Source organism: Aquarana catesbeiana, linkage group LG05 (genome assembly GCF_042186555.1).
Source record: "Aquarana catesbeiana isolate 2022-GZ linkage group LG05, ASM4218655v1, whole genome shotgun sequence".
NCBI classification, from domain to species: domain Eukaryota; kingdom Metazoa; phylum Chordata; class Amphibia; order Anura; family Ranidae; genus Aquarana; species Aquarana catesbeiana.
The window spans coordinates 648,645,399-648,664,892 of record NC_133328.1 but is presented as its reverse complement, the minus strand read 5'-3'; the positions used below and the strand labels follow the sequence as shown (position 1 = coordinate 648,664,892).

The following is a 19,494-nucleotide window of genomic DNA, read 5'->3' as shown; positions in this document are numbered from 1 at the left end:
TCATTCCTAATGAACACCTTTAGGACTAAACGGAATAAGCCTGGTCTTCTCAACCAACATCTTCATAAAGACATGGTTTGACCAGTTTGAGATGGAGGAGCTTGAGTGTCCTGTACAGTAGAGGTGCGCATCTTCACTTGCCTAACGATTCGATTATCAGGTCAACGATTCGATTCCGCGATGCATCACGATGCATCAAGATTACTGCGCGCGGTTTTCATAAAAAAAATTCAAGCAGTCAGGAGAACTCCATTTTTTTTTTTTTATCTGTTCTTAAAAAAAAAAAAAAACACAACAGACATGGTACAGGAGATGGTCAGAGACCGGGGACATGGTACAGGAGATGGTCAGAGACCGGGGACATGGTACAGGAGATGGTCAGAGACCGGGGACATGGTACAGGAGATGGTCAGAGACCGGGGACATGGTACAGGAGATGGTCAGAGACCGGGGACATGGTCAGAGACCGGGGACATGGTCAGAGACCGGGGACATGGTCAGAGACCGGGGACATGGTCAGAGACCGGGGACATGGTACAGGAGATGGTCAGAGACCGGGGACATGGTACAGGAGATGGTCAGAGACCGGGGACATGGTACAGGAGATGGTCAGAGACCGGGGACATGGTACAGGAGATGGTCAGAGACCGGGGACATGGTACAGGAGATGGTCAGAGACCGGGGACATGGTACAGGAGATGGTCAGAGACCGGGGACATGGTACAGGAGATGGTCAGAGACCGGGGACATGGTACAGGAGATGGTCAGAGACCGGGGACATGGTACAGGAGATGGTCAGAGACCGGGGTCATGGTACAGGAGATGGTCAGAGACCGGGGACATTATACAGGAGATGGTCAGAGACTGGGGACATTATACAGGAGATGGTCAGAGACTGGGGACATTATACAGGAGATGGTCAGAGACTGGGGACATTATACAGGAGATGGTCAGAGACTGGGGACATTATACAGGAGATGGTCAGAGACTGCAGACGTGATACAGGAGATGGTCAGAGACTGCAGACGTGATACAGGAGATGGTCAGAGACTGCAGACGTGATACAGGAGATGGTCAGAGACTGCAGACGTGATACAGGAGATGGTCAGAGACTGCAGACGTGATACAGGAGATGGTCAGAGACTGCAGACGTGATACAGGAGATGGTCAGAGACTGCAGACGTGATACAGGAGATGGTCAGAGACTGCAGACGTGATACAGGAGATGGTCAGAGACTGCAGACGTGATACAGGAGATGGTCAGAGACTGAAGACGTGATACAGGAGATGGTCAGAGACTGCAGACATAGTACAGGAGATGGTCAGAGACTGCAGACATAGTACAGGAGATGGTCAGAGACTGCAGACATAGTACAGGAGATGGTCAGAGACTGCAGACATAGTACAGGAGATGGTCAGAGACTGCAGACATAGTACAGGAGATGGTCAGAGACTGCAGACATAGTACAGGAGATGGTCAGAGACTGCAGACATAGTACAGGAGATGATCAGAGACTGCAGTCATAATACAGGAGATGATCAGAGACTGCAGACATGATACAGGAGATGGTCAGAGACTGCAGTCATAATACAGGAGATGATCAGAGACTGCAGTCATAGTACAGGAGATGGTCAGAGACTGCAGACATAGTACAGGAGATGATCAGAGACTGCAGTCATAATACAGGAGATGGTCAGAGACTGCAGACATAGTACAGGAGATGATCAGAGACTGCAGTCATAATACAGGAGATGATCAGAGACTGCAGACATGATACAGGAGATGGTCAGAGACTGCAGTCATAGTACAGGAGATGGTCAGAGACTGCAGTCATAGTACAGGAGATGGTCAGAGACTGCAGTCATAGTACAGGAGATGGTCAGAGACTGCAGTCATAGTACAGGAGATGGTCAGAGACTGCAGACGTGATACAGGAGATGGTCAGACTGCAGACATGATGCACCAAGTAGCCAGCATTGGGTTATAATGCGCTGCTGCTGCCATGGAGACAGAGACCAGCGTTGTCAATAGCGGTGCCAGGACAGCAACCCTGGTTGTTCGCCCACTGGTCCAGTGTCGGATTCCCCCATCCACCTGGAATGTGTAGATGAGGAATTGGATCTTTTTTTTTTTTTTTTTTCAGTGTAATGACCAAACGAAAAAAAAAAAAAGATCAATATATGGGCTGCATAAGTGGCTTAGTGCTAACTGGATCATGGAAGAACAGAGTGGGGGAGGGAGACAGATAGGGGAGAGAAAGGGACAGTTCAGTAATGAATGTGTAATGAACAATGCAATGCTCACTTATTCAGGGACGAGGCTGTAAGTTCACACAGCTTGGAATGTGGAGCTGCTGACTGTTCTTCGTATCTCCCGCGCACACCCCCTCCCCCCTCCTCTCTCTCTCCTTCACAGCTGTGTCGGGATAGGAGAGTGGGCGGGCTGGGCAGACACAGGGGGAGAGAGGAGGAGGAGGAGGAGGGCAGCTGTATGCATCGTAATCATCTGTCCGTTGCTGGGAGGGGGGAGTGAGCTTCGCTGGGCTGTGTGAGACGAGTGTCAGAGACACTCCGCTCAGCTGCAGCCACCAGCCCCTAAATGTACACACTGATTCTCCTGTCCTACGGACGGGAGAAATCAGTCTGTATCCTCAAACTGTCACAGGGATAATGGGGGGCTGGAAACACTGCAATGTCCCCCACAGTGCAGGATCTCCAGAGACTTTGGCAACCCCGATTGTCCTGCCACTCCCACGGATGTGATGACAGCTACAGTGATCTGTCTCACAGCTCCGTGGGGCTCTGCGCCCCGCACATCGGGGAGATAAGAGAGGACGTTGTCCAGTGTCTGAGTAGGGGGAGAGCCTGGGTGGGGGCAGTAGCTGAGGATACATCTCCCATTGACGGGGAACGGCGCCAGGCTTAGCCAGCCGATCAGTGGCTTGTCATCTCCAGCTGGCACTGCTGTGCGGGGGGAGGGGGAGGAGCCGTAATGACGTCATGCATAATCGATTACGGCCGGATACCGCATCGATGCCGAATCGGGAAGGGCAGAATCGCGATGCATCGATGCGGCGATCATTTTCAACACCCCTACTGTACAGAGCCCTGTCCTCATCCCTAATGAACACCTTTGGGACAAAATGGAATGAGCCAGGTCTTCTTAACCAAAATCTTCATAAAAACATTGTTTGCCCAGTTTGATGTGGAGGAGCTTGAGTGTCCTGTACAGAGCAATGACCTCAACCCTACAGAACACCTTTGGGATGAATTGGAATGCTGTTCACGCCAGGTCTTTTTTGGAGCCCAACATGTAATCCAGGTCTTCTCACCCAACATTACCTGATCTCACAGAACGAACAAATTCCCACAGATACCCTTCAAAATCTTGTGGAAAGTCCTCCCAGAAGAGTGGAGAATGTTATAGTCACATAGGGGACAACTCCATAAAAACATAGTTTGACCGGTTTGGTTTGGAGGAATGGGAGTGTCCTGACCTCAACCCTACTGAACACCTTTCGAATGCCAATTGTGAGCCTGATCTTCTCATCCAACATCAGTCCTCTCCTTGAGGTTCATGATTAAAGAACTCTACCAATAATGGCAATAGGGTCATCCCACTCCAAACAGATATCGTACATTATATGGCCCAAAGGATGTGGACACTCTTTCAAATGATGGAGTTCAGGTGTCTCCAGTAAAGGGTCCTCCTGATACTTCATCGTACAAAGACATTGTAGACAATTGTGGTAACAGTTTGGTGAAGCACCGGGAGCTACCTTGCTTTACCACTGTTGGTTTCTAATGCAGTAAGTGCTAACAGTGAGGGACTGAGCCCCGATGCCATCCACTGGGTTGAGTGTTGCTCCCGCTTGTAAGCACCAGGTGGAACTCTGATCTGGTCACTATTCATTCTGCTCTCAGAGAAATTATGCCTGCAGTCTGGATTCCAGTGACCCTATAAATTAATAAATGGGTCTACCCTTCAGCTTCATATGGTAAGGCCACGTCCCCCATCCTATCAGGGATCTCTACATCTACTCTAGACTCTGTGGTCCAATTCCTCGTAGATACTGGTGGAAGAGGCTGTAAGCATGCTTCAGCGCCATCCCCTGCAAGACCTACCTCTGGCCTTTCTGCGGCCTTAGAACAGGCAGGGTCACAGAGTGCTTTGACCCTCTCTGATTCAAATTCAATCTCAAGTCTAGTCCTGATGCAACTTTTCTTGGGGCACTGCAGTCCCCTTACCATCCTCTTAAACCTACAAGAGATTTATGGCCATTTTGATGTAGTGCCTACTTTACTTCATTTGGAGGATCACCCTACTTGTCTCCAGCCTTGGGTCTTTCAGAGCTCTTACAGCTGTAAAGACCTTTCCACCACATCCCGTTATTCAAGGTATTCCTTTGTACAGACTGGACGCACCCTGAAGGGTCCTGGGCCATACATGGGAGTGTTTTGAAAGTGCTCTGCAGTGGTTTACACTTACTGTGGATCCACTAGTGACCAAACGTAAAAGAAAAACCAGAAGGTAGATAGAAGGCGTGTTTACCTCATACCGACAGGCAGTTAGAATCCATCCTTAAATCCTAGTATGCTACAAGCATCCTGATTTAGCTGTGACCTTAATCGGTAAAACCATGGCAGAATTGGTTGGATCCCTTTAGAAGGATCTCTCCACCAAAGGGGTGAACCCGTTTAATGAAGCCTTTGGTACAGGTACCTGAAGCTTCGGGTTTTAGTTGTGTTGGCCTGTAACAAGCATCCAAACTGCTGTACTTCATGGATCTGCTGTCAATAGAGATGGGCAGAGCACTTAGGCTAAGATAATGGGACAGCGATGTCCTTTCCATAGAGCCACTGACTGGCCTTTCAAGGGACGTTGTCTCTTTGGATCTACACTAGATACCACCTGAATGGATGCCACAAGAAGCCAGAGCGTGCTCCTGCCTAAACACAGGAGGTTCAGGAAGAGGTTGGCCGAGTCTCAGCCTTTTTTTTGTTTATATTTGTGATGGGTGCCCTAAGACCCCAGAGCCCGACTTTCAGGCAGCTAAACAAGGCTATGAATTCAGAAACTGGCTAAGCCTGCTGACAAACTTTCTGCAGGAAGGTGCACCTCTACTTCTGCAAGTGGGGGGCTGTTTGTTAGTCCTTCCAGGTCCAAGAATAGTTAAGTCCTTCAGGCCTTAAGGTGCAGAAAGCACCCACTTTGTGCCCTTAGGCTAATCCCTTGCCCCTGACATACCCTTTGGTGACTATAATAGTGCCCCCATCACTGGTGTCAGTGGGAGGAATAGTGCCCCCATCACTGGTGTCAGTGGGAGGAATAGTGCCCCATCATTGGTGTCAGTGGGAGGAATAGTGCCCCATCATTGGTGTCAGTGGGAGGAATAGTGCCCCCATCATTGGTGTCAGTGGGAGGAATAGTGCCCCATCATTGGTGTCAGTGGGAGGAATAGTGCCCCCATCATTGGTGTCAGTGGGAGGAATAGTGCCCCCCATCATTGGTGTCAGTGGGAGGAATAGTGCCCCCCATCATTGGTGTCAGTGGGAGGAATAGTGTCCCATCATTGGTGTCAGTGGGAGGAATAGTGCCCCATCACTGGAGTCAGTGGGAGGAATAGTGCCCCATCACTGGTGTCAGTGGGAGGAATAGTGCCCCATCACTGGTGTCAGTGGGAGGAATAGTGCCCCATCACTGGTGTCAGTGGGGGGGAAGAGTGCTCCATCATTGGTGTCAGTGGGAGGAAGAGTGCCCCATCACTGGTGTCAGTGGGGGGGAAGAGTGCCCCATCACTGGTGTCAGTGGGAGGAAGAGTGCCCCATCACTGGTGTCAGTGGGAGGAAGAGTGCCCCATCACTGGTGTCAGTGGGAGGAAGAGTGCCCCATCACTGGTGTCAGTGGGAGGAAGAGTGCCCCATCACTGGTGTCAGTGGGAGGAAGAGTGCCCCCATCATTGGTGTCAGTGGGAGGAATAGTGCCCCATCACTGGTGTCAGTGGGGGGAATAGTGCCCCATCATTGGTGTCAGTGGGAGGAATAGTGTCCCATCATTGGTGTCAGTGGGAGGAATAGTGCCCCCATCATTGGTGTCAGTGGGAGGAATAGTGCCCCATCACTGGTGTCAGTGGGGGGAATAGTGCCCCATCATTGGTGTCAGTGGGAGGAATAGTGTCCCATCATTGGTGTCAGTGGGGGGAATAGTGCCCCATCATTGGTGTCAGTGGGAGGAATAGTGTCCCATCATTGGTGTCAGTGGGAGGAATAGTGTCCCATCATTGGTGTCAGTGGGGGGAATAGTGCCCCATCATTGGTGTCAGTGGGAGGAATAGTGTCCCATCATTGGTGTCAGTGGGAGGAATAGTGCCCCATCACTGGTGTCAGTGGGAGGAATAGTGCCCCATCATTGGTGTCAGTGCCCCCAGAACTATTCATAAAACAAACAGCTGGAGAAGATGTTTGGAAAACCTCGTACCTTCATGATTGGTGGGTTCAGGTGATGATTTCTGGGCCACCGTCTCACTGGCAGCCTTATTGCTGTGCTGCGGCCAGGACAGAATGATGGGGACCTTCAACCCTGAGAGGAAAAACCGGAGATAGAAGGAAGAGATGAGTACATGGGATAATCTGCCATATTTGTTGCATTTGAACGCTCCACAGACATACAGAGCATCCGCAAAGCATTCACAGCACTTCACTTTTTCCACATTTTGTTATGTTACAGCTAGAGCTGCGTGATTCTGGCTAAAATGAGAATCAAAATTATTTTTTGCTTAGAATAAAGATTGCGATTCTCTCAGTGTAACATCTACTTTCACATTATACAAAAAAAACTTGGGCTAACTTTACCGGTTTCGTTTTTTAAAAAAAAAATGCGTTTGAAAGACCGCTGTGCAAATACGGCGTGACATAAAATATTGCAACAACCAACATTTTATTCTCAGGGTCTCTGCTAAAAAAAAAAATATATCATATTTGGGTGTTCCAAGTAATTTTCTAGCAGAAAATAATGATTTTTACTTGCAAGCAACAAAAAAGGTTTGTTCTTTAACCACTTCAATACCGGGCCATAGTCATATGATGGGATCTCCCACCCTAGGCGGGCGTCATATGACGTCTTTGGTTTCTCGCCGGCGATCGGGGATGAGGCGTGTCCCTCGGACACAGCCCATCCCAGATCCGTGTAAAGAGCCAATAAAAAATGGCTCTTTACCATGTGACCGGCTGTGTCCAATCACAGCCGGTCACATGTACCGTCCACGTGCACGCCCATCACCAGCCATCAAAGTACCTGTCATCACCCATCAAAGTACTTGTCACCAGGCTATGAGAGTACCCGAGTACCTGTCACCAAGCCATCCCATGCCTCATAGAATTTACGTTGGGGTGTTTTATTTCCAAAATGCGGTAATTTTGTGGGTAATTCCATTGTCCTGGTGCTCCAGGGCCTTCAGAAGTGTGATAGGTAGGAATGAAATGTGTAATTTATGCACCTAGAACGCCTAAAGATACTACTTCAATGTTGGGCCTCAGTATGTGGCCAGGCTGTGTAAAAGTCACACACATGTGGTATCGCCATACTCGGGAAGAGTAGCAGAATGTATTTTGGGGTGTCATTTTTGCTATATACATGCTATGTGTTAGAAATATCTTATAAACTGACCACTTTGTGTAAAAAAATACGTTTTAAATTTTTTTTCCACGTTTTCTGAAGACTTATGTGAAAAAAAATGAACAATTCAAAAGACTCATAATGCTTCATAGAATAGACGTTGGGGTGTTTGTTTTCCAAAATGGGGTCATTTTGTGGGTAATTCCATTGTCTTGGCGCTTCCAGGGTCTTCACAAATGTAATAGGTCGTTAAGAAATTAGAGGTGTAATTTATGCTTCTAGAACGCCTGAAGGTGCTCCCTGCATGTTGGGCCTCTGTATGTGGCCAGGCTGTGTAAAAGTCCCACACATGTGGTATCACCATACTCAGGAGGAAAAGCAGAATGTATTTTGGGGTGTAATTGGAAGTATGCATATGCTGTGTGTGAGAAATAACTTATCACAATTTTGTGAAAAATAAATAAAAATTCTTCATTTCCCCAAGAATTGTGGGAAAAAATTACAACTTCAAAAAACTCACCATGCCTCATACTAAATACCTTTGACTGTCTACTTTTCAAAAAGGGGTCATTTGGGGGGTATTTGTACTTTCCTGACATTTCAGGACCTCAAGAAATGAGATAGGGCATTAGTACATCAGGTGTGATCGATTTTCAATGATTGGCACCATAGCTTGTAAACTCTATAACTTTCACAGAGACCAAATAATATCCACTAATTTGGGTTATTTTTACCAAAAGAATGTAGCAGTATAAATTTTGGCCCAAATTTATGAACAAAAATTACTTATCTGCAAGATTTTATCGTAGAAACAAAAAAAAAAAATGTTTTTTTTTTTTCAAAATTTTCGCTCTTTTTTTACTTCTGTCGCAAAAAAAATAAAAAACCCCAGTGGTGATTAAATACCACCAAAAGAAAGCTCTATTTGTATGAAAAAAAATGCTAAAAATTTTGTTTGGGTTCAGTGTTGCATGACTGAGTAATTGGCATTCAAAGTGAGAGAGCGCTGAAAGCTGAAAATTGGCCTGGGCAGGAAGGGGGTATAAATGCCCCCCGGTATTGAAGTGGTTAAACTTCCCTTATTTATGGAGTTCTTTCCTAAAAGAACGAAAAGATACTTTGTTTCAGGTGATGTCATAAAACTTGGCAGGCTGCCTGGATTTTTTTTTCCTTCCAGCTGTGAGAACTCTCTGCACTTGTTAGAAAGAATCCCGACATGCTGTTTTGAAGTTCGGAAAAAAAAAAAAAAAAAAAGCAATTTCAATTCTTAATGATTAATTGTACAGCTCTAGTTACAGCCTTATTCCATAATCAGTTTTATTTTCCTCAAAATTCTTCAAACAATCCCCCATAATGACAACATGAAAGAAGTTTGTTTGAAAACTTTGCAAATTTATAAAAAAGAAAAAATCCCATGTACAGAAGTCTCACAGGCTCCTCCCACGTACAGAAGTCTCACAGGCTCCTCCCACGTACAGAAGTCTCACAGGCTCCTCCCACGTACAGAACTCTCACAGGCTCCTCCCACGTACAGAACTCTCACAGGCTCCTCCCACGTACAGAACTATCACAGCCTTTGCTCAATATATTGGTGAAGTTCCTTTGCAACCAATTACAGCGCGTACATGGGAGGAGCCTGTGATACTCGCGTACATGGGAGGAGCCTGTGATACTCGCGTACATGGGAGGAGCCTGTGATACTCGCGTACATGGGAGGAGCCTGTGATACTCGCGTACATGGGAGGAGCCTGTGATACTCGCGTACATGGGAGGAGCCTGTGATACTCGCGTACATGGGAGGAGCCTGTGATACTCGCGTACATGGGAGGAGCCTGTGATACTCGCGTACATGGGAGGAGCCTGTGATACTCGCGTACATGGGAGGAGTCTGTGGATGTACATGGGAGGAGTCTGTGGATGTACATGGGAGGAGTCTGTGGATGTACATGGGAGGAGCCTGTGGATGTACATGGGAGGAGCCTGTGGATGTACATGGGAGGAGCCTGTGGATGTACATGGGAGGAGTCTGTGGATGTACATGGGAGGAGTCTGTGGATGTACATGGGATTGTTTTTCCCTTTTTTATTTTTAAAAAATTTGCAAAGATTTCAAACAAAATATTCCCACGTTGTCATTATGGGGATTGTTTGTAGAATTTTGAGGTAAATAATGAATTGAATCCATTTTGGAATAAGGCTGTAAGATAACAGAATGTGGAAAAAGTGAAGCCCTGTGAATACTTTCTGGATGCTCTACAGACACGGCACACACTGGGGGAGGGGGAGGGGAAGGGGGAGGAGCTACCAGACAGGAGAACCCCGAAGGTTTGTAAAGAGAACAGAATTGGATGTAAGAAGCAGAAAACTCTCCAATTCTTCCCATTGGAACTCTCTGAAGGTCGATGGAATGTTGACTTGCCTAAATAGATGAAATGTTCGTAGTTTTCCTTCATCACCTCCATGTAGAGCGCCCTCTGCTGGTCATTGAGCATCTCCCACTCTTCCCCGAGAAGACAATGGCAACATCATCGAATGTGATGGGGTCCTGCAAAACAGAAGAGCAGTTAGTGGGGGGGAGGGGAGGTCACGTGTTCTTAGGATGACGCAGCCATCGGCCCCCAGGACACGTCACACACCAGAAGAAAAGCCACTCCCAGCAGTCCTCCATCACATGCATGCGCAGTGAAGTGCAGGGGGCGGGGTCTGTGCAGGCAGTCTGACAAGTCCCCTCCCAGTCTTCCTCTGAGTACACTACTGCTGTGTTCATGTGGGGCAGATGGGAAATTCCGACTGCTACGTCACAAGGTCCGACCCTGCTACAGACCCCCCCGACCTCCAACAGACCCCCCCCCATCCTGCCACAGGCCCCCTGAACTCCGACCCTGCCCTCCCCCGACCTCCTACCCTGCCACAGGCCCCCCCCTCCTACCCTGCCACAGGTCCTCCCCCTCCTACCCTGCCACAGGTCCTCCCCCTCCTACCCTGCCACAGGCCTCCCCCTCCTACCCTGCCACAGGCCCCTCCCTCCTACCCTGCCACAGGCCTCCCCCTCCTACCCTGCCACAGGCCTCCCCCTCCTACCCTGCCACAGGTACCTCACAGGTCCTCCCCTCCTACCCTGCCACAGGCCCCCCCTCCTACCCTGCCACAGGCCCCCCTCCTACCCTGCCACAGGCCCCCCCCTCCTACCCTGACACAGGTCCCCCCCTTCTACCCTGACACAGGTCCCCCCCTCCTACCCTGACACAGGCCCCCCCCTCCTACCCTGCACAGGCCCCCCCCTCCTACCCTGCCACAGGCCCCCCTCCTACCCTGCCACAGGCCCCCCCCTCCTACCCTGACACAGGCCCCCCCCTCCTACCCTGACACAGGCCCCCCCTCCTACCCTGCCACAGGCCCCCCCTCCTACCCTGCCACAGGCCCCCCCCTCCTACCCTGCCACAGGCCCCCCCCTCCTACCCTGACACAGGCCCCCCCTCCTACCCTGACACAGGCCCCCCCCTCCTACCTGCCACAGGCCCCCCCTCCTACCCTGCCACAGGCCCCCCCCTCCTACCCTGACACAGGCCCCCCCCTCCTACCCTGCCACAGGCCCCCCCTCCTACCCTGCCACAGGCCCCCCCTCCTACCTGACACAGGTCCCCCCCTCCTACCCTGACACAGGTCCCCCCTCCTACCCTGACACAGGCCCCCCCTCCTACCCTGACACAGGCCCCCCCCTCTTACCCTGCCACAGGTCCCCCCCTCCTACCCTGCCACAGGCCCCTCCCTCCTACCCTGCACAGGCCCTCCCCCTCCTACCCTGCCACAGGCCCTCCCCCTCCTACCCTGCCACAGGCCCTCCCCCTCCTACCTGCCACAGGCCCTCCCCCTCCTACCCTGCCACAGGTCCCCCCCTCCTACCCTGCCACAGGCCCCCCCCCCTCCTACCCTGCCACAGGCCCCCCCCTCCTACCCTGCCACAGGCCCCCCCTCCTACCCTGCCACAGGCCCTCCCCCTCCTACCCTGCCACAGGTCCCCCCCTCCTACCCTGCCACAGGCCCCCCCCTCCTACCCTGCCACAGGTCCCCCCCTCTACCCTGCCACAGGTCCCCCTCCTACCCTGCCACAGGCCCCCCCCTCCTACCCTGCCACAGGCCCCCCCCTCCTACCCTGCCACAGGTCCCCCCCTCCTACCCTGCCACAGGCCCCCCCCTCCTACCCTGCCACAGGCCCTCCCCCTCCTACCCTGCCACAGGCCCCTCCCTCCTACCCTGCCACAGGCCCTCCCCCTCCTACCCTGCCACAGGCCCCCCCTCCTACCCTGCCACAGGTCCCCCCCTCCTACCCTGCCACAGGCCCCCCCCTCCTACCCTGCCACAGTCCTCCCCCTCCTACCCTGCCACAGGTCCTCCCCCTCCTACCCTGCCACAGGTCCTCCCCCTCCTACCCTGCCACAGGCCTCCCCTCCTACCCTGCCACAGGCCTCCCCCTCCTACCCTGCCACAGGCCCCCCCTCCTACCCTGCCACAGGCCCCCCCTCCTACCCTGCACAGGCCCCCCCTCCTACCCTGACACAGGTCCCCCCCTCCTACCCTGACACAGGTCCCCCCCTCCTACCCTGACACAGGCCCCCCCTCCTACCCTGCCACAGGCCCCCCCCTCCTACCCTGACACAGGCCCCCCCTCCTACCCTGCCACAGGCCCTCCCTCCTACCCTGCCACAGGCCCCCCCCTCCTACCCTGACACAGGTCCCCCCCTCCTACCCTGACACAGTCCCCCTCCTACCCTGACACAGGCCCCCCCCTCCTACCCTGACACAGGCCCCCCCCTCTTACCCTGCCACAGGTCCCCCCCCTCCTACCCTGCACAGGCCCCTCCCTCCTACCCTGCCACAGGCCCTCCCCCTCCTACCCTGCCACAGGCCCTCCCCCTCCTACCCTGCCACAGGCCCTCCCCTCCTACCCTGCCACAGGCCCTCCCCCTCCTACCCTGCCACAGTCCCCCCCTCCTACCCTGCCACAGGTCCCCCCCTCCTACCCTGCCACAGGCCCCCCCCTCCTACCCTGCCACAGGCCCCCCCCCCCTCCTACCCTGCCACAGGCCCCCCCCTCCTACCCTGCCACAGGCCCCCCCTCCTACCCTGCCACAGGCCCTCCCCCTCCTACCCTGCCACAGGTCCCCCCCTCCTACCCTGCCACAGGCCCCCCCCCTCCTACCCTGCCACAGGTCCCCCCCTCCTACCCTGCCACAGGTCCCCCCCTCCTACCCTGCCACAGGCCCCCCCCCTCCTACCCTGCCACAGGTCCCCCCCTCCTACCCTGCCACAGGCCCCCCCCTCCTACCTGCCACAGGCCCTCCCCCTCCTACCCTGCCACAGGCCCCTCCCTCCTACCCTGCCACAGGCCCTCCCCCTCCTACCCTGCCACAGGCCCCCCCTCCTACCCTGCCACAGGTCCCCCCCTCCTACCCTGCCACAGGCCCCCCCCTCCTACCCTGCCACAGGCCCTCCCCCTCCTACCCTGCCACAGCCCCCCCCCCTCCTACCCTGCCACAGGCCCTCCCCCTCCTACCCTGCCACAGGCCCTCCCCCTCCTACCCTGCCACAGGCCCCCCCTCCTACCCTGCCACAAGCCCCCCTCCTACCCTGCCACAGGTCCCCCCCTCCTACCCTGCCACAGGCCCCCCCCCCCTCCTACCCTGCCACAGGCCCCCCCCCCTCCTACAGGCCCCCCCCCTCCTACCCTGCCACAGGCCCCCCCTCCTACCCTGCCACAGGCCCCCCTCCTACCCTGCCACAAGTCCCCCCCCTCCTACCCTACCACAGGCCCCCCCCCTCCTACCCTGCCACAGGCCCCCCCCTCCTACCCTGCCACAGGTCCCCCCCTCCTACCCTGCCACAGGTCCCCCCCTTCTACCTCTGACCCTGCAACAGCCCACCCTTCTACCCTGCCACAGAACTTGACCCCTGACCCTGCTAGCTCCCAGTGGCAGAGGGGATCGATGTATTGGGAGAATGGGGGGGGTTATTAGTCTGTTTGGGGGGTGTGTGAAGGGTATCAGTGGGGGGGGGGGGGTTGAGGGGGATCAGTGGGGGGAGGTGTGTATATTAGTGGTGGGGGGATCAGTGGGGGGAGGTGTGTATATTGGTGGTGGTGGGGGATCAGTGGGGGGAGGTGTGTATATTGGTGGTGGTGGGGGGATCAGTGGGGGGAGGTGTGTATATTGGTGGGGGGGGGGGATCAGTGGGGGAGGTGTGTATATTGGTGGGGGGGGGGGATCAGTGGGGGAGGTGTGTATATTGGTGGTGGTGGGGGATCAGTGGGGGGGAGGTGTGTATATTGGTGGTGGGGGGAGATCAGTGGGGGAGGTGTGTATATTAGTGGTGGGGGATCAGTGGGGGGGAGGTGTGTATATTGGTGGTGGGGGGATCAGTGGGGGGGGAGGTGTGTATATTGGTGGTGGGGAGATCAGTGGGGGAGGTGTGTATATTAGTGGTGGGGGATCAGTGGGGGGAGGTGTGTATATTGGTGGTGGGGGGGGATCAGTGGGGGGGGAGGTGTGTATATTAGTGGTGGGGGGGATCAGTGGGGGAGGTGTGTATATTAGTGGTGGGGGGATCAGTGGGGGGGAGGTGTGTATATTGGTGGTGGGGGGGGGGGTCAGTGGGGGAGGTGTGTATATTAGTGGGGAGGTGTATAATGGGGAGATAAGAGGGGATCACTGGGGGAGGTGTGTATATTAGTGGTGGGGGGATCACTGGGGGAGGTGTGTATATTAGTGGTGGGGGGGGATCAGTGGGGGGAGGTGTGTATATTGGTGGTGGGGGGATCAGTGGGGGGGAGGTGTGTATATTGGTGGTGGGGGGGATCAGTGGGGGGAGGTGTGTATATTGGTGGTGGGGGAGATCAGTGGGGGAGGTGTGTATATTGGTGGTGGGGGGGGGATCAGTGGGGGAGGTGTGTATATTGGTGGTGGGGGGGGGGATCAGTGGGGGAGGTGTGTATATTGGTGGTGGGGGGGATCAGTGGGGGGTGGTGTGTATATTGGTGGTGGGGGGGATCAGTGAAGGAGGTGTGTATATTGGTGGTGGGGGAGATCAGTGGGGAGGGTGTATATTGGTGGTGGGGGGATCAGTGGGGGAGGTGTGTATATTGGTGGTGGGGGAGATCAGTGGGGGAGGTGTGTATATTGGTGGTGGGGGAGATCAGTGGGGGGGAGGTGTGTATATTGGTGGTGGGGGAGATCAGTGGGGGAGGTGTGTATATTGGTGGTGGGGGATCAGTGGGGGAGGTGTGTATATTGGTGGTGGGGAGATCAGTGGGGGAGGTGTGTATATTAGTGGTGGGGGGAGATCAGTGGGGGAGGTGTGTATATTGGTGGTGGGGGGAGATCAGTGGGGGAGGTGTGTATATTAGTGGTGGGGGAGATCAGTGGGGGAGGTGTGTATATTAGTGGTGGGGGGGTGAGGGGGATCAGTGGGGGAGGTGTGTATATTGGTGGTGGGGGAGATCAGTGGGGGAGGTGTGTATATTGGTGGTGGGGGGGATCAGTGGGGGGAGGTGTGTATATGGTGGTGGGGGGAGATCAGTGGGGGAGGTGTGTATATTAGTGGTGGGGGAGATCAGTGGGGGAGGTGTGTATATTAGTGGTGGGGGGGTGAGGGGATCAGTGGGGGAGGTGTGTATATTAGTGGTGGGGGGTGAGGGGGATCAGTGGGGGAGGTGTGTATATTGGTGGTGGGGGGTGAGGGGGATCAGTGGGGGGAGGTTGGTATATCAGTGGTGGTGGGGGGTGAGAGGTACCAGTGGAGGGAGGTGTGTATATTGGTGGTGGTGGGGGGATCAGTGGGGAGGTGTGTATATTGGTGGTGGGGGATCAGTGGGGGGAGGTGTGTATATTAGTGGTGGTGGTGGGGGTGCGGCGGGCCCGGACACAGGAGCCGACAGGCAGGGAGGGGAGGGGGGAGGACGACACAGGAGCAGACAGGCAGGGAGGGGAGAGGACGACACAGGAGCAGACAGGCAGGGAGGGGAGAGGACGACACAGGAGCCGACAGGCAGGAGGGGGACGACACAGGAGCCGACAGGCAGGGAGGGGAGAGGACGACACAGGAGCCGACAGGCAGGGAGGGGAGAGGACGACACAGGAGCCGACAGGCAGGGAGGGGAGAGGACGACACAGGAGCCGACAGGCAGGGAGGGGAGAGGACGACACAGGAGCCGACAGCAGGGAGGGGAGAGGACGACACAGAGCCGACAGGCAGGGAGGGGAGAGGACGACACAGGAGCCGACAGGCAGGGAGGGGAGGGGGGAGGACGACACAGGAGCAGACAGGCAGGGAGGGGAGGGGGGAGGACGACACAGGAGTAGAGAGGAGGGCAGGAAGGCTGCAGATAACAGGGGCAGATCGCTGCCATAACCCAGAATTTTCTTCAATGCCGGGTGGTCCTCTTTAGGATAAAAGTTGTCTCCGGAGCCTATTTGCCGCAAAATCACTTTTATCAGCGATGGGAGAGGTGCCCCCCTCCCCCCCTCATGGTCACAATGGGGTCCTCTCCCCTGATGGACATGAAGTCATGAGAGAAAAATGGCCTCCACTCAGCTCCACACCCATTGGATGACGGCAGCGACCGCAAATGTCACTTCCGCCCAACGACCTTAAAAGGGACCTTTTTTTTTTTAAATTGTATTTTAGTGTAAATATGAGATGTGACGTCTCTTCTGACCCCCGGATCTCATATATAAGAGGACCTGTCATGATTTTTACATTCTTTGTAATAGGAATTAAAGTGATACAAAACATTTTTTTTTTTAAAGGGACAGTGTAAAAAAAATAAATAAATAAGGGAAAAAAATATAACACATTTTTAAGTGCCCCGTCCCGCCGAGCTCGTGCACAGAAGGGAACGCATACGCAAGTCATCCCCCCCCCCCCGCGCGCAGCCGTGTAAACAGTGTTCAAACCAACCATTATGAACTGCCTCAGAATGAAGACCCCGCTGTGGTCACCGGTGGGGGGTGACATCTTCTTCCGGGTTTGTGGGCTCCGGGGCTGCGATTGGCCGGAGCCGTGATGATGTCACTCCTGCGCATGCATGTGAGAGCTCTTCATACCGGCAAGAAGCTCTGAAGTTTTGGTGCGATACACCGGACCATCAGAGACCGCCGAGGTCAGAGGTCAGAGCCCGCCGAGGTCAGAGCCCGCCGAGGTCAGAGGTCAGAGCCCGCCGAGGTCAGAGCCCGCCGAGGTCAGAGCCCGCCGAGGTCAGAGCCCGCCGAGGTCAGAGCCCGCCGAGGTCAGAGCCCGCCGAGGTCAGAGGTCAGAGCCCGCCGAGGTCAGAGCCCGCCGAGGTCAGAGGTCAGAGCCCGCCGAGGTCAGAGCCCGCCGAGGTCAGAGCCCGCCGAGGTCAGAGGTCAGAGCCCGCCGAGGTCAGAGGTCAGAGCCCGCCGAGGTCAGAGCCCGCCGAGGTCAGAGGTCAGAGCCCGCCGAGGTCAGAGGTCAGAGCCCGCCGAGGTCAGAGCCCGCCGAGGTCAGAGGTCAGAGCCCGCCGAGGTCAGAGGTCAGAGCCCGCCGAGGTCAGAGCCCGCCGAGGTCAGAGGTCAGAGCCCGCCGAGGTCAGAGCCCGCCGAGGTCAGAGGTCAGAGCCCGCCGAGGTCAGAGGTCAGAGCCCGCCGAGGTCAGAGCCCGCCGAGGTCAGAGGTCAGAGCCCGCCGAGGTCAGAGGTCAGAGCCCGCCGAGGTCAGAGCCCGCGAGGTCAGAGCCCGTCGAGGTCAGAGGTCAGAGCCCGTCGAGGTCAGAGGTCAGAGCCCGCCGAGGTCAGAGGCCGCATCTCCTAAACCTTCCACTTAGATCATCGTTCTCCCTCCAGGGAAGTCTGATGATGATTATTATTATGATGATCGGTGTGAAGAATTTGGTGATTAGAGGAGGAGAAGATCCCCCACACTGACCGATCGTATACTGGGGGGGATATATATATATATATATATTGGGGGGATGGGAGATATATAGAGATCGGTGTATTGGGGGATGGGAGGTGATATATCAGAGGGGGGAGGTGTATATTGGGGGAGGGGTGTATGTATATATAGTGGGGAGAGATGTATACAGATCAGAGAATATTAGGGGGTGATGGAGGGTGATATATTGGGGGGAGGGTGTATATTGGGAGGGGGGGAGGGGAGATGTATACTGATCAGTGTATATTGGGGGTGATGAGTGGGGGGAGGGGTGATATATTGGGGGGGGTCAGTGAGGAGTATATATCAGACGGTGATGGGGGGAGTATATTGGAGGGGGTGGGAGATGTATACAGATTGGCGTATATTGGGGGTGATCGGTGGTGATATATTGGGGGGTCAGTGAGGAGTATATTATATATATAGGGGAGAGATGTATACAGATCGGAGTATATTAGGGGGTGATGGGGGGGTGTATATTGGGGGGGATCAGGTGGGGGGAGGGGTGTATATGGGGGGGGATCAGGTGGGGGGAGGGGTGTATATTGGGGGGGATCAGGTGGGGGGGAGGGGTATACAGATCGGTGTATATTGGGGGTGATGAGTGGGGGGAGGGGTGATATAGTGGGGGGTCAGTGAGGAGTATATATATATTGGGGGGGGAGGGGATCAGGTGAGGGGTGTATATTGGGGGGGGGTGTATACAGATCGGAGTATATATATATATTGGGGGGAGGGGTGTATATTGGGGGGTCAGTGAGGAGTATACATATATATATATATATTGGGGGGAGGGGAGAAGTATACAGATCGGAGTATATATATATATATCAGGCGTGAGGGGGGAGGGGTGTATATTGGGGGGGAGGGGAGATGTATACAGATCGGAGTATATATATATATTGGGGGGAGGGGTGTATATTGGGGGGGAGGGGAGATGTATACAGATCGGAGTATATATATATATTGGGGGGAGGGGTGTATATTGGGGGGGAGGGAGATGTATACAGATCGGAGTATATATATATATTGGGGGGAGGGGTGTATATTGGGGGGGAGGGGAGATGTATACAGATCGGAGTATATATATATATTGGGGGGAGGGGTGTATATTGGGGGGGAGGGGAGATGTATACAGATCGAGTATATATATATATATATATATATATCAGGCGGTGATGGGGGGGGGGGGGGGGGGAGTACAGGTTGTGTATCGGAGGATGGATGGGGGGAGGGGTGATATATTGGGGGGGTCAGTGAGGAGTATACATATATATATATATATTGGGGGGGAGGGGGGGGTGTATACAGATCGAGTATATATATATATATCAGGCGGTGATGGGGGGGGAGGGGTGATATAGTGGGGGGTCTGTGAGGAGTATACATATATATTGGGGGGGGGAGGGGTGTATATTGGGGGGAGGGGAGATGTATACAGATCGGAGTATATATATATATATATATATATATATTCAGGCGGTGATGGGGGGAGGGGGCGGACAGGTTGTGTATCGGAGGATGGATGGGGGGGGGGTGGGAGGGGTAGGACGTAGACACAGAGGACGGATAACGATCGGTAGGACAGATCGGAGGACTCACCCGGCTGTCGGTAGTTCCGGCCATGTCTCGGCGGGTGAGAGGGCGGAGCTGATCAGACACACAGACAAGATGGCGGCCTCCAGGAAGTGACGTCACCGGGAGGAGGAGCACGGCAGGGGGCGGGGACACAGGAACACCGAAGAAACATCCCGCTCTCCCCAGCCAATCAGGTAGTGAACGTGCTGTAGCTCCGCCCCCCAGTGCAGGCAGTCCGGTTATCCTGTATGGAGGGGGAGGTCCTCAGTGTAACACGTGACCCCCATGTCTGTATATCGCTCTCCTATACCATCGTGCAGACACAGAGAGGGGTCCGGGGTCTCTGTATGGTGGAGGG

At 54.4% G+C, this 19,494-nt stretch overlaps 1 protein-coding gene across 1 annotated transcript in view; it reads right to left on the bottom strand.

Moving 5' to 3' along the window:
• The window catches only part of LOC141146130 (uncharacterized), a 28,195-nt gene extending 9,011 nt beyond the window's left edge, over positions 1-19,184 (bottom strand). Inside the window, 4 exon segments of the mRNA XM_073632884.1 lie at positions 6,479-6,580; positions 10,034-10,123; positions 10,126-10,159; positions 19,161-19,184. Of these exon segments, the coding sequence (XP_073488985.1) occupies positions 6,479-6,580; positions 10,034-10,123; positions 10,126-10,159; positions 19,161-19,184 (250 nt within the window).
• Positions 19,185-19,494: the final 310 nt, after the last annotated feature.